Source organism: Neophocaena asiaeorientalis, unplaced genomic scaffold (genome assembly GCF_003031525.2).
Source record: "Neophocaena asiaeorientalis asiaeorientalis breed wild unplaced genomic scaffold, Neophocaena_asiaeorientalis_V1.1 scaffold39, whole genome shotgun sequence".
NCBI lineage: Eukaryota > Metazoa > Chordata > Mammalia > Artiodactyla > Phocoenidae > Neophocaena > Neophocaena asiaeorientalis.
The window spans coordinates 9438684-9454049 of NW_020175670.1; the positions used below are offsets into that span (position 1 = coordinate 9438684).

Genomic DNA, 15366 nt, shown 5'->3' on the forward strand with positions numbered 1-15366 from the left:
AATTATATATCTGCATCACAGAACCCAATACATCTTACAAAGTACATGCTCAATTAGTATTTCTAAAATAGTATAGAGGATAATCTGATAAAATTTCAAATAGATATTAGTGTGATAAAACAATAAATAAAATAAGCTAGGGAAAGGAAAGCCAGTGTGACTGATATAAGGAGGACATTAATTGAGAAAGATTCTCAGGGAATACCTTTCTGAGTATCTGAAAGGTGTGCTAAGACCTGTCTGAAATGAGGGAGCCAGGTATGCAGGACAGGCAGAGCATTCCAGGGCAGGGTTAGGGGTCAGCAAGGTCCTGACATGTTATAATCTTGACTTATTCCATGACTATCATGAAGGCCTATCTGAGACAGGATGTAAGAGATAAGGAAGGCAGGGGACAGATGATGTAGTCCCAGTTTAGGAGTTTCAGTGGGAAACAAGGGAAAGATATAATCAGCTTATATTACTGGAAAATAATAATTTTGGTTCCTTTGTTGAACTGCACTGTAGAAGGTCAAAGATGGAAGCAGGAATAACAGCTCTGTGGAAGAAGATGGCAGCTCAGACTAGGGTGGTAACAGTGGGTCTGGTAAGACATTCAGATCCAGGAGTATTTGAAGGTCGAGGCAGTAAAGCTTACAGATTGATCAGCTATAGCAGTTTGAGGAGTAGAAATCAAGGAAGAGTCCGAGTTGTTTGTTTGGCCTTGGGCAGCTGATGAATGTAGGTGACATTATCAGAGATGCAGAAGAAAATTGAGAGTTCTGTTTTGGCCACATGAGATTTGAGATGCCTGTTAGACATACAAGGGGATATGATGAGTAGCAGTTTAGGTGTATAGATCAAAAACTCAGGCAAAAGTTTGTGGCCGAAATGTAAATTTTGTGGAAGTCAGCATTTGGATTGTATTGAAAGGCCATTGGAGGATAGGGTGAGATGAGAGAGAGACTGTATGAATGAGAGAGAATTAGAACACAAAATTGGAGAGGGGAGGCTATAGGGAAAGAAAGACAGAGAAAGAGAAGACAGACAAATAAGCCCTAGGACATTCCAAACGTTAAAGGTCAAACAGAAGCGAAAAATTGAGCAAAAGAAATAAGAAGCTTGGAGGAAGGAGGAAAACCAGGTGATACATGTAGAGAATTCTATCAAGGAATTAGAGGATAGAATATTAAGCCAGCAGAGGCCCTGAGCCAACAGGAAGCAATGTGAGCAAGTGCATGTGTTCAGCATTGTGAAAAAAAATCATTGTACAACAGAGTGTGGGGCACATTTGTTCTCATATTATTGACTATATATTCTGGCCCACTGAGTGATTATAGATATGATTGGGGCAGAGTTATTTATAATCAGAGTAAATACTTATTGGAAGAGAAGGGAGCCTTGTTTATATGGCTATAGATGCAGAGAGACTGGTACATTTCATGGTGGGAAAATGAAATTATTGGATGATTACTAATAATTTTTCAATTAAATCAGTGAGGTCACCACATGTGAGTCAGGGGTGGATATTAGAAGTGTAGGGGCAGAATAAAAGATGAGATAATACCTTCAGAGAGTGAGGGAGCCAGTTGTACTATACTAGAATATGAAGGGAAGGCTAAGTGCTCACTTGAAATTTAAGGGTAAATTTAAAGTGAGATGCATCTCCAGATTGATTTTCTATTTTTTATTTCCCCTCCATGAATATGGAGGCACCCATGGAGTAAGTATAATTGGGTTTAACTAGGCTTGGGGCTTTGCCAGGCAAGTGTGATCGAAGGAGAAGCAACACAGGACTTGATCTTATTTATAAGGAGGTGAGTATACTGATTGACCATGAAATCTAAGCCAGACTGTGAAGGAAGTGGGAAAAAATGTGAAAAGTAGAATGGTGGTGGAGAATGGACTGAAGGTCTCAAGGAGTCTAAAGAATATTTAGGGTTAATGAAACTAAACTAGGTTACCTGGAAAGATGTCAAGGTCAGAAAGTGAGAGGCAGAACCATGTTTACTGCAGGATTATTCACCATAGGCAGGGTATGGAAACAACCTTAAGTGTCTACCGATGGATGAATGGATAAAGAAGATGTGTGTAGTGTGTGTGTATATACACACACATACATATATACAAACATGTATACAATGGAATATTGTTCAGCCCTAAAAAAGGAAATCTGTCATTTGGGACAACATGGATGAACCTGGAGGGCATTTTGCTAAGTGAACTAAGCCAGACAAAGACAATTACTGCATGGTATCCCATATAAAAATCAAACTCATAGAAACAGAATGGAACAGTTGGTTGCCAGGGGCTGTGGGGGAAATAGTGAGAGGTTGGTAAAAGGGTACATACTTTCAGATATAAGATGAATAAGGTCTGAGGATCTAATAGATGACATGGTGACTATAGTTCATAACACTGTATTATATAATTTAAATTTGCTAAGAGAGTAGAACTTAAATGTTCTCACCAAAAGAAACCCAGAAAGGTTAAATATGTGAGATGATAGATATGCTGATTAACTCGCTGGGGGGAATCCTTTCACAATGTATGCATGTATTAAATCATCACGTTGTACAGTTTAAATATCTCACAGTTTTGTCAATTATACCTCAGTAAAGCTGTGGGGAAAAAATGTGAAAAAGTGGGATGCAGAAATGAAGATTTGGGGATGTGATCACTGGTTATAATAATGAGAGTATGATCCTCAGCTATATGCTCCATGCAGTATGACTTTTGAAGTCACTTATACATAACTATAAAGGTTGTCAGAACATATTACTTAGATCTAAAGATTTCTGTTATTGGGAAAAATACCTCTTGGATCAATCCAGTGAGAACTAATTAGCTGGTATTCACAGCATTGTATATCATGTCAGAAAAAAAAAATGTGTTTGAAAACTACATTTGCTCTTAGATTCCTCAAAATACCGTTTAACACATATATTATACATCAGTGAGTAAAAGTGTAGGCATAATTCATAGTATTACCTAATTCCTTCCCAGCTAGTATTCTCCCAGCTTTACATGTTGGGAACATCCCAATTATGTAATATCAAAGGTTTTTTTTACCAAGTTTAAGACCATGACATAAAAATAATAATATGAAGCTTGTAACTTTCTCTCTGATTGAAATATTGTATAATTTACCATTGTAGATTTGCTGAACCAAAGTAAGCACTTCACTGAAATCCAAGGGTAGATCTGATGCCTATGCACTAATCTAGTAATAATAGGACCTGCACTGTAGGATCATTGAGGATTAAATGAGATAATATCTGTATGTTGATAAGCACAAAGTCAAGCAGTCTGCCCCTCAGTATAACTTAGCTGCTAAAGTGAGTATATAGTCAACATTTGTTGAAATTAGTTCTTTGCTATAAAACACGACGTTAAACTACTAATTGCAACATAAGAATAAGAATCTGTTCATTCTTAAGAGTAGAGGAAAAAAATGAGTAGGCATTTAGCTATATAGTTTACCAAATGGTTTTCATTTCATCATAACATCTGTAAACGTCTCGTTGTGTGTAGTTGGTATTCTGTATTTCTTTCACAGGTTGTTGTCTGAAAATCAATTTGTTTTTCCCAACTTCTGAAAAGTTAATCTACCCTGAAGAATAGAAAAATTCTTTAAAGATTTTTCTTTTATATGCATATCTTAAGGATTTATCATCCAAGAGCTTATATTTTTAACCTATGGATATTTCTCCCCTTTGCAAAATTACCTTTTCTCCAGTGATATCTATAATTGCTCAGTGCCCAGAATATGTAGTCAATAGTTTGAGAACAAATGTGTGCCACTCTCTGTTGTACAATGATTTTCAGTATAAATGTCTGTGTACAAGGTAACATTTCTTTGGAATTCAATTAGATGAAAATAACATTTTTCAAAAGGTCATAAAATAAAGATAATTTTTCCAATAGCCATGCCTTAGGTTGACTTGGGGTATATATAATGTCAAATTATTTTGACACTAAAGTTATCTTTGGTGGTAAGGGAAAATGAATGTACAGTTGCTTTGATTACAGGGCCTAAAAATGTAGACACGTATATTAATTTTCTTCCACAAAGAGATTTGCCGGTTTCCTTAAATATTTTTCCCCTTTTGGTTGGATAAGTAGTACAGAAGGCATGTATTTGAAGTTTAGAAATTGAACTGAGACCTCAAAGCTCAGTTCACTTAAGAGTTTTACATCCTCAAGTGGTGCCACCATCAGAGTGAATATCATAATTACAAACAGCCTTCTCATGGAAAGCAGATCATCTGACTTGGATATATGAGAAAGGAGCCAAGTGACTATATAATTTGGTGAACCACGTAATAAAATCACACACCCACAGCAAGAAATTTTGTTTCCACAGCATGAAAGTGATATATGGCCACCAGCTGGAAAGGAACGAAAACGTTCTATAACCAAAACTCCCAAAATTGGAGGTTTGCCTCTAATTCCCATCCAGCATGAGAAAGATGCAACCCAAGCCTGGAGAGATATTGAGGTAAGGTTAGGATTTTATTTGTTTTTATATTAATCATAGCATTTGTTTTCTTATGTCTTAATGTGATTAAATGCATTAATTACTTCATTGGTTTCAAAAGCACAGTAATAAGCACTTTGAAAAGCACAGTAAAAATAACATCCATCAAGAAAACTTTACGAATAACCCTATGCCACTCTCTGAAGTTTTATATTTTATTAACTTCTCTTAAATGATCAATTTTAATAATGTCATTGACCACTCAATTAAATATGTACAATACCACTTTTTGTTTTTATTCCTAAAGTGGCCAAGAATGTTAAATATGTATATAGAAGTTCTGGTGATAAAAATCACAGTCTCAAATTAGCCTTACAAGTTCACTTCTAACCTCCTTAGAATGAGCCCATGGCAGAATGTCTGGAGCCATGGTAATTAGACTTTCCAGTAACACAATCAAATTTCAGAGGCTGGGAACCGATGGGGTGTCTCAGTTAATATAAGGAACTGCAAGATGACCCCTGAGCATCAATAAAGAAGATTTGGCATCTTTCATGAAAACTGTGTGCTTTCCTTCTCACCTTGAAGGGCAGGGTGACCATAAGTAGCATCAGTCTTGATTCAGGAAAAAGACATAGGCTGTTTGCACTCAAAACTCATTAGACAATTTGCAACTAATGTGCATTTCAAGGCCTTAAATGAGTCCCTCAAAGCAAAAAGAAAAGCATGTAAAAGATACTGTTATTTCTTCTTGGAGCCTAGGTTTGGCCATTAAGCTGTGTGAGTTCCTTGCTTTCCAAACAGGAATAACTTTTTTTTTTTTTTTAATTTTACTGGAGTATAGTTGATTCACAACGTTGTGTTAGTTTCAGGTGTAACAGGAATAATTTTTGAAAGACAAAAGCCATTTTAATTTAGTGACCAGATTTTTTTTAAATGTTTTTCCATGACTGTCTTTCCTTGAACATTTATCTCACTGTAATATGCTTCTTCTCCAGAAGATAAAAGCTTTGAAATAATGGTTTATTCCCTTTGTTGCCTGTTCAGTCCTTATGCGCTGCTGTGATCAAAAGGAGGAATAAGACAGTAAGAACTCAGGAGCTTGTCCCTCCTGCCATTCTGCACTTACAGGTTTTTCTTCCTAATAAACTGCTTTGCAGAACTATGGATTCCTCAGCTAATCTGGAATCTTAAAATTTTAAGAGTCATGTTTCCCAAGAACCCAGATTAGGGAACACAGAAACATAGGGAGTAGATATGTCCTACTGTGACTCCAGCTTCTCCTGACAGTGCCTCAGGATTGGTTACAGAGCAAAGCAAAAAATAAATTATTAGGATCAAAATACATTAACCAGTATCCAGTACAGAACTGAGGTGATGATTAAATATATAATAATTTCTTACTTAATCCCAAATTCAGAATTTCAGAGACAATTATTTTTTAGCATACTTGAGACCAGAAAACTGTACAAAAACTGTAACAAAATCGTTAAAGGCTTCAAAAGCAATTTTGTGAAATATTAATTGCTAGAAAATTTGTTAGTAAACTAAACCAAGCTTTTTTGTAAATTTAGTAAATGTGGTAATTCAACAAATTTTAAAATTTAATTCTTAAAAAGAAGACAAAATTAGAATTGCAAGTTTTCATATGAACCAATAAAATATTTGTTGAATTAGATTTATGTAAATACATAAGAAAATATATTAATAAAATGACAAAGTATTACTAAGAGTAGATTCATAAGAAAAAAATATAGTAATATTGGGCTTCCCTGGTGGCGCAGTGGTTGAGAGTCCACCTGCCAATTCAGGGGACATGGGTTTGTGCCCCGGTCCAAATATATATATATATATATATATAATCATATCAACAGATATATTCAAGAAGCGTTGCTTTTCAAACAAATTGTTGACAGATTGGTGAATTTGGTGACTTCCCATTCCATGAGCTGTCTTGCTTTCATGAGGTTCAGTAGAAACTTGTATGCGAATACCTCCTCCAGGCAGGGAAGGCTTCCTGGAGGAAGTGACTTCCAAAATTTATTGAGTAAATTAGTAGTGAGCTAGTGAATAAGCCAGAGGAAGTAAGTTGTTGACAAAGGAAATCATACATGAAGAGGCAAATAGTGCATAAGAATGTACAAGCTAGATGCTACCTACGGCCCTCCTACTTCCTCTTAGGTACCTACTTCATCATGTTCATTGTGCTCAGCTTTTATCTGTAAGCTCCTAGGGATAATAAAAGCCCTTACTTCATAGGGGGGGTGTTCTCTCTGCTGGGAGACACACTCCATTTCAGATCCTCATTTCCATTTAAACAAACAGTTTTCTCTAAATGCCCTCTGACACAAACTGGCATCGTCTGGACCAGCCTACCTTTTACTCTCCTAATTTCATACCTTATCAGTATTTCTTTTTAAATTATTAAGACCTTAAGGATAGTGCAGCACATAAATGATGCCCTTCTTTCCACAGTACTGATGCCTTGGCTTTCTTTCCCCACAACATGCAAAGGCACTCCACACACCATATTGTTCATGCAAAGCACTCACTACCATCTCTTGATTTCTACCAGTTCACTTCATCATGCCTCCCCACCTTTGTATAAGGTTATGTCATTTAGGCTAATATCATAGTTTTACTTGAAATTTCAGCATTACATGTATGAATATTTGGCCTCTAAATTCTGCATCTAAGAGCGTCCCAAAGTCTTACTGCTGATAACTGAAAAGTAATGAGAACTGTATAATATATAAAACCACTCTATATTGATCCTTGATTTTCTGTAATAGATGTCGTGTGAAACTTTTTAGTAAGATTCATATTTAGAAACTCCCAGTCACATTCCTATGCTAAATAGCCATAATTTTTACTAATCTCTCATTTTTTTTTGTACTGTGATAAAATACACATAAAATTTTCCATTTTAACCATTTTAAGTGCATAGTACATTAATTACATTCACACGGTTGTGCAACTATTACCAGAATATGTATTCTGCTGCTTTGGGATGGAATGCTCTATAAATCTCAATTAAGTCCATCTGGTCTATTGTGTCATTTAAAGTGTGTTTCCTTACTGATTTTTTGTCTGGATGATCTGTCCATTGATGAAAATGGGGTGTTAAAATCCCTATTATTGGTTACTGTCGATTTCTCCTTATATGGCTGTTAGTATTTGCCCTATATATTGAGGCACCTATATTGGGTTCTTATATGTTTACAATTGTTGTATCTTCTTCTTGAATTGATCCCTTGATCATTATGTGGTGTCCTTCTTTGTCTCTTGTAACAGTCTTTATTCTAAAGCCTATTTGTCTGATATGAGTATTGCTACTCCAGCTTTCTTTTGATTTCCATTTGCATGGAACGCCTTTTTGCATCTCCTCACTTTCAGTCTGTATGTGTCCCTAAATCTGAAGTGCATCTCTTGTAGACAGAATATATATAGGGGTTTTTTGTTTTTTTTTTTTGCGGCACACGGGCCTCTCACTGTTGTGGCCTCTCCCGTTGCGGAGCACAGGCTCCGGACACGCAGGCTCAGTGGCCATGGTTCACGGGCCCAGCCACTCCGCGGTATGTGGGACCCTCCCGGACCGGGGCACGAACCCGTGTCCCCTGCATCGGCCAGCAGACTTTCAACCGCTGTGTCACCAGGGAAGCCCTAGGGGTTTTGTTTTTGTATCCATTCAGCCAGTCTGTTTTTGGTGGGAGCATTCATTCCATTTAGATTTAAGGTAATTCATATATATGTTCTTATTGCTATTTTGTTAATTGTTTTGGATTTGTTTTTGCAGCTCTTTTTTCTTCCCTTCCTCTTTTGTTCTCTTGTGAATTGATGACTAACTTTAGTGTTGTGTTTGGATTCCTTTTTCTTTGAGTGTATCTATTGTAGATTTTCAGTTTGCAGTTACCATGAGGTTTTGATATAGCAGTCTGTATACAAACAAGATTGTTTTAAGTTGCTGGTCTTTTCATTTCAAATGCATTTCCAATATCCTGCATTTGTGCTCTCCTCATCTCACAGTTGCTGGTTTTGGTAATCATATCTGTGTGCAGATGATTTCCTACCTTTACTGTATGTTTGCCTTTGCCAGAAAGCTTTTCCATTTGTAATTTTCTTGTTTCTAGTTGTGGCCCTTTCTTTTCTACTTTGAGAAGTTCCGTTAGCATTTGTTGCAAAGCTGGTCTGGTGGTGCTGAATTCTCTTAGCTTTTGCTTGTCTGTAAAGCTTTTGATTTCTCTCTCAAATGTGAATGAGCGCCTTGCTGGATAGAGTAATCTTGGTTGTAGGTTCTTCCCTTTCATCACTTTAAATATATTGTGCCACTCCCTTCTGGCTTGTAAAGTTTCTGCTGAGAAATCAGCTGTTAACCTTAGGGGAGTTCCCTTGTATGTGTGTCTCTTTTCCCTTGTTGCTTTTAATGTTCTTTCTTTGTCTTTAATTTTTGTCAATTTGATTACTATGTGTCTCGGCATCTTCTTTTTGGGGTTATCCTGCCTGGGACTCTCTGTACTTCCTGGACTTGGGTGACTGTTTCCTTTCCCATGGTAGGGAGGTTTTCAGCTATTATCTCTTCAATTATTTTCTCAAATCCTTTGTCTCTCTCTTCTCCTTCCAGGACTCCTGTAATGTGAATGTTGGGGCATTTAATGTTGTCCCAGAGGTCTCTTAGTCTGTTTTCACTTCTTTTCATTCCTTTTTCTTTATTCTGTTTTGCAGCATTGATTTCCACCATTCTGTCTTGCAGCTCACTTATCCGTTTTTCTGCCTCAGCTATTCAGCTATTGATTCCTTCTAGTGTATTTTTCATTTCAGTTATTGTGTTGTTCATCTCTGTTTGTTCTTTAGTTCTTCTAGGTCTTTGTTAAACATTTCTTGTAACTTCTCAATCTGTGCCTCCATTCTTTTCCTGAGAGCTTGGATCATCTTGCAGTATCATTACTCTGAATTCTTTTTCTGGTAGATTGCCTATCTCTGCTTCACTTAGTTGTTCCTCTGGGGTTTCATCTTGTTCCTTCATCTGGGAAATACTCCTCTGCCACCTCATTTCCACAGGCTGCAGGATTGTAGTTCTTGCTTCTGCTGTCTGCCCTCTGGTAGATGAGGCTAAGGGACTTGTGCAGGCTTCCTGGTGGGAGGGACTGGTTCCTGCCCAATGGTGGGTGAAGCTAAGTCTTGTCCTTCTGGTGGGCAGGGCCATGCTCAGGAAGACTTTAAGCAGTCTGTCTGCTGATGGATGGTGCTGTGTTGGTTGTTTGGCCTGAGGCGTCCCACCACTGGAGCCTATAGGCCGTTGGGTGGGGCTAGGTCTTGGGGAGGAAATGGCAGCCTCCAGGAAAGCTCACACCAATGAGTACTCCTGAGAACTACTGCTGCCAGTGTCTTTGTCCCCCACAGTGAGCCACAGCCTCCCCCCTGCCTCTGCAGGAGTCCCTCCAATACTGGCAGGTAGGTCTGGTCCAGTCTTTTATGAGTTTATTCCTTTTTTTTCCCTGGGTCCTGGTGTGCATGAGACCCTGTGTGTACCCTCCAAGAGTGGAGTTTCTGTTTTCCCCCAGTCCTGTGGAATTCCTGTGATCAAACTCTGCTGTCCTTCAAAGCCAGATTCTCTGGGGGCTCCTCCTCCTGTTGCCAGACCCCCAGGCTGGGAAGCCTCATGTGAGGCTCAGGACTTCCACTCCTATGGGATAACTTCTGTGGTATAATTATTTTCCAGTTTTGTGGGTCACCCACCTGGCAGATATAGGATTTGATTTTATCACATTTGTGCCCCTCCTGCCATCTCATGTGGCTTCTTTATCTTTGGATGTAGGGTATCTTTTTTGGTAGGTTCTGGCTTTTTTTTTGGTTGATGGTTGTTCAACAGTTAGTTGTGATTTTTGGTGTTTTCCTATGAAGGGGTGAGCTCACGTCCTACTACTCTGCCATCTGCAAAATAGTCCCATTCTTAATATTATATACTGCCCCTTTTATTTCATCTTCTCTCTCTCAAACATTTGTAATATAATAAAAAAATTTTCTTTGGATTTCTTCTTTCTGTGCTTTTCAATTTTCACTAGGGAAATATTGAAGAAATTCCTTCAATTCTTGTTTGTGAAAAGAAAAATGACTATGCCTTCCTGCCCTGACCCAGTTTTTTGGGTAGCCTTTTGCTGTGGCTCCATATCCACTAGATGCTTGCTTCTCTGTTGTTCATTCTTTTATCTTACATTTGATGAGGTTGTAGTCACCTTTGAGAATCTCATGAGAGTTCTGGATGCCAGTACTTGCCCAGTCACAAGACACCCTGGACACTAGTTAGCAAAGTGCACCTCTGTCCCAATGCAAGTTGTGTCTCGATGGATTTCTGGTACCTGTAGGCACTTAAAGTTCACTGAATGAATGTGTACTTTAATCCATTGATACAAAAGTGGGTTTTAATACACAACTATATATACCTTTCAGTATTTTCATAAGTATATATTTCTGTGGGATTCTAATAGGGCATTATGTGGGCAAAAGATTTCACTAGTCAAATATTTGGGGAAGAGAAAATAGAAAAAGAAGTCAGATTTTTCTGCTGTAATATTTCTTAGCTTCTTTAATATGCTAATATGTATTGTGACTCTCAAAGAGGGATCTGTAGTACAGAGCATTTCCTGGACTCATGGCCACAGAGACTCCCTTTTTCCTCTGTCCTTTGGGTATAACACTGTAGGAATTACAGATGCATGAATATGTGACACATATAAGTGGCCCTGAATTGGAAGAGGCAAGTTTGAAATGAGAGTCAATTTGAATAACTAACTTGAAAGACATCTTTGAAGTGGTATGTTAAATGCTTGTTAAAATGAATTTCCATGATCTCCATTTCAGTTGATTTTGTAGCTCTAAGGTCAGTCTATAAATTCAGACATGCTGCTTGTACCAAAGTCATGTTAGAACCTAAATCATAGAAATAAATTCTAATACAAGAAGCATCAACTTTTATGTGCAGAGTATTCTTTAAAAAAAGTGTGCCAGATCTTGCTTCCCTGTGAGATGTTTTGTTTTATTTTTAGAGTGCAAAAGCAGAACTCGAAAGGCTACGGCTCAGTGCAAAGCGTGACCAAGAGCCTGGGGATGGCACCTTAAGGGAGAGAGCCTCCATTGTGGCCCAGTGCCTGGAGCACAAGGATGAGAAACTTCGAAATCGAACCAGAAAACATTGGAGTTTCAACTGTCTGGAGGACACAGAGGCTGAGGTCCTTCAAGGGCAACAGAAAGGCCAGAAAGGCCTAAAGACATTGAGGAAGACTGAGGACAGGAATGGCAAAGCTACTTTGGACTCTAATAATAAGTTACCACCAAAGGTCATCGAAGAGCTTAGTGTGGTTCTACAGCGGGCAAGAACCCTTCCAAAAGAGTCACAGCCTGAGTAGATGGTGTAAAAATAAATAAAATGACTTGTCTTGCAAATTATTTTTTTAAATATTGTGTACAATGTATGTGTGCAAACCAGAAACCAAAATATATTTCATGGTTGGTGAGATTTGTCTAGCTATCCTTAACCATTTAAAGAGCATTTTAAACTATGTATGTATATATAAGTGTAAATTCACTGTGTTTTGTTCTGAACAAAGCCTGTACAGTTCAGCTATATTAACCTTGTGTAGGAAGGCACTGGGTTACTTTGAGTGGCCAACCTTTTGAGGTACAGTTGACCCTTGAACAACATGGACAAGGGTTGGTGTGTTAATCCATGCATAATTTGTAGTTAGCCCCCTCCCCTCTATACAAAATTCCTCTGCATTTGTGGACTGAACTAATTGTGGATCATGTAGTGCTGTAGGATTCACTATCAAAAGATGTCCATGTATAAGTGGACCCATGGCGGTTCAAACCCACATTGTTCAAGGGTCAACTGTAGTTGTTTAAGTGGTGTAAATTTATGAACAGAAATCGCAAACTGTACTGTATTGTATAGAATGCTCTGTATAAATGAAGCCTATGAAATTATATGTAACACATTTTGCACTTTGAGAAACCTTGTATATAAAGTTACCATATGTTTTTAGGTTTACACAGGGCCAACCTTAGGGGAAAAAAAGGAAGTAAGTTGAAAAGGGGGAGGATTTATTTTAGTGGCTGCCTATCAAACCACACTTTAAAAGAGGCAAAGAGGGGGCTTCCCTGGCGGCGCAGTGGTTGAGAATCTGCCTACCGATGCGTGGGATACGGGTTTGAACCCTGGTCTGTGAAAATCCCACATGCCATAGAGCAACTGGGCCTGTGAGCCACAACTACTGAGCCTGTGCATCTGGAGCCTGTGCTCCGCAACAAGAGAGGCCACAACAGTGAGAGGTCCGCACACTGCGATGAAGAGTGGCTCCCGCTTGCCGCAACTGGAGAAAGCCCTCGCACAGAAACGAAGACCCAACACAGCCAAAAGTAAGTAAATAATAAACCAATGAACCGACATTTAAAAAAAGAGGCAGAGTTAAAAATGTCCTAAAAGTCAAGGAGGTCAGGTTGAGATTCATTCTAGTTCACTGTTGACCAGACCTTGTTATGAGAAACTGCTTGTTAAGAAAAAAGTCTAGTGACTAAGTATTTCCCAAGATTAGTATTCAGCCACTAAACATGAATAATGGCACTGGCCACTCTTCCTTACAGTGTCAGTGAATCAGCTGCAGTGCAAATCCATTCACTACACTTCAGTTCTTTGCAGGTGGCTGCTGAGAGGAAACTTATACTGCATTGAAGAGATTGTGTGCACAGGACCTGGCATGGATGACACTTGCACTGTTGCTGTATACAAGCAATTTTGGTTTTTTTTTATTTAGAGTTCCTTACTATCATTTTGGAATGAGCAACATTCATCATCACAGGGTTTTATTGTTGGTTTATTGTTTTTCTTTGTATGTTCATTTCTTATTAGGTAAGACTGAGTCAGAATTTACTGGAAGTGTACAACATATGGCCACCTGGAGGTAGGAGTTAAGAGTAACAATTGATACTATACTTCTGGGGGCTACCACTTCACTTTTAACCTTGTCTTCTTTTTTTTGTTTGTTTTTAATAAAGCAGCAGTCTCCTCCCTGTGCCTGATGAATAATGACAAAGCCCTCTATTTTTGTTTCCACATAAAGAGCACCTACTGAGTTATTTTCCTCACAGACAATACTATCTAGTTATAGGTGACATTAGGGGTAGCACTTTTTGTCAGTTTCTTTAGAATTTTATTAGGTCTGGTGAGTTTTGATCAAAATTATTTTGATCAAAATTATTTTAGGTAGCCAAGCTTCATTCCTAGCTTTATTCCACTTGCACTCAGTGCAAGTGGCATCCATGCGAGGTCCTGTGCACACAGTCTCTTCAATGTAGTGTAAGTTTCCATTTCCTTTTCCCCCTGCTTTTCAGGTGTCTTATCAGAATTTGTATACAGAGGCCCATACTTCAGTCAGTCCAATCATAGTGCAGTATAACACAGTTTAATGCTATGAATTTCTTCATTGAAAAATACTGATCACTTATATATGGTGGTGATAAAATAGTTTACCATGGGGGTGTGATATTTATTCTTTAAATCCACATAGATTGGAATTTTTTTAAAGAGAGAAACTGCTGGTCAGTTTATAGGTGGCACTGCTGGGGAGCCTTCCTTTAAAAAGCAAGAAATCATGGTATTTAGGAAAAAATCTAAAATAAACTATTATTTCTGGTAAATGATATTTATGTTTTATGAAATAAGGAGACATGAAAATTATGTTGGACAATGGGAAAGTATCTTTTTTTTTACCTGCCTTATTTGAATACTTTTGAAACTTGAGCTTAAAATCGAATAACTTGTTTCCCTTCCCTTCCTGTACAATCGTCTCCATTTTTCAAGTGTAAGATAAGGACTAATGATGACCTCTCATATATTTTGAGTAAAAATTAAAATTGTTTTACAAGTCCACTTGAGTGTGACTGTTTTCAAAATAACCACTTTCAACTTTTCAAAATAGAGAAATAAATCAAATAGATTGCCTTTCCTTTTTGCTTTTTTAAAAATCTGAATTTAATATACACTTCAAACTAGCTGTCATTTTTTCAAACATGTCAGTATGAATATTGTTCTTTTTTAAATGATGAATATATGCAGACATGACACAAACAGATTGATGGTACTCTCATTTCTAGAGCCCTAACTAAAGTTAATAAAACTAAGCAAAAGTAATTGAAGCAAAAATATGATGTGCACATAACTATATTAGCTGCTAATTTGCATTTACATTTGATAATTTTTAATCCTAAAATAAACTATATTGTAAAAGGAAGTATTTTTGAAAATGCACCAAATTTATTTGGATAGATGGTAGTATCCAGATATTTGCACATTTTCTTAAACTTTTGATAATCTGGGGAGAAGAAAATGTAAACTTTCACTATCTCATCAAAATTTGCACCAAGACTTTAATATTATCAACAATGTGGATATCCTATTATGTGTACAATCATCACATTTATTTCTAATCATTTGGAAATAGACATCACAGAAATGAATCTTGTAGATAGCTAAAATTTATCTGCTTTACATTTTATAGTTATTATTTTTTGTTAAATGTTTTAAATTATTTTGTATATCCTTATCTTCTCTGCCATGGCTACTATATGTTGAATGTAACATTTTTAAAAATTGAGATACCTGTACAGATTTAAGACTTTTTGTGAATTATTAAAGTTCAGAATCTAAATGTCCTCATCGAAGAAGTGGGAATAACACTGACCTTGTTGTATGACTCATATACAGTTGGTCCTTGAACAACACAAGTTTGAACTGTGCCAGTTCACTTATACACAGATTTTTTTCAACAGTAAATACTACAGTACTACATAATCTATGGTTGGTTGATTCCACAAATAGGGAGAACCAACTCTAAGTTACATAAGGATTTTCAACT

General features: G+C 37.3%; 1 protein-coding gene across 4 annotated transcripts in view; it reads left to right on the forward strand.

Moving 5' to 3' along the window:
- The window catches only part of ARAP2 (ArfGAP with RhoGAP domain, ankyrin repeat and PH domain 2), a 190379-nt gene extending 177658 nt beyond the window's left edge, over positions 1–12721 (forward strand). For all 4 annotated transcript variants that reach the window (XM_024731747.1, XM_024731749.1, XM_024731750.1 and 1 more), the window contains 2 exons: positions 4346–4480; positions 11503–12721. In XM_024731747.1, coding sequence (XP_024587515.1) covers positions 4346–4480; positions 11503–11862 — 495 coding nt within the window. In that variant the 3' untranslated portion in view covers positions 11863–12721. The remainder of the gene's footprint in view (positions 1–4345; positions 4481–11502) is intronic.
- Positions 12722–15366: the final 2645 nt, after the last annotated feature.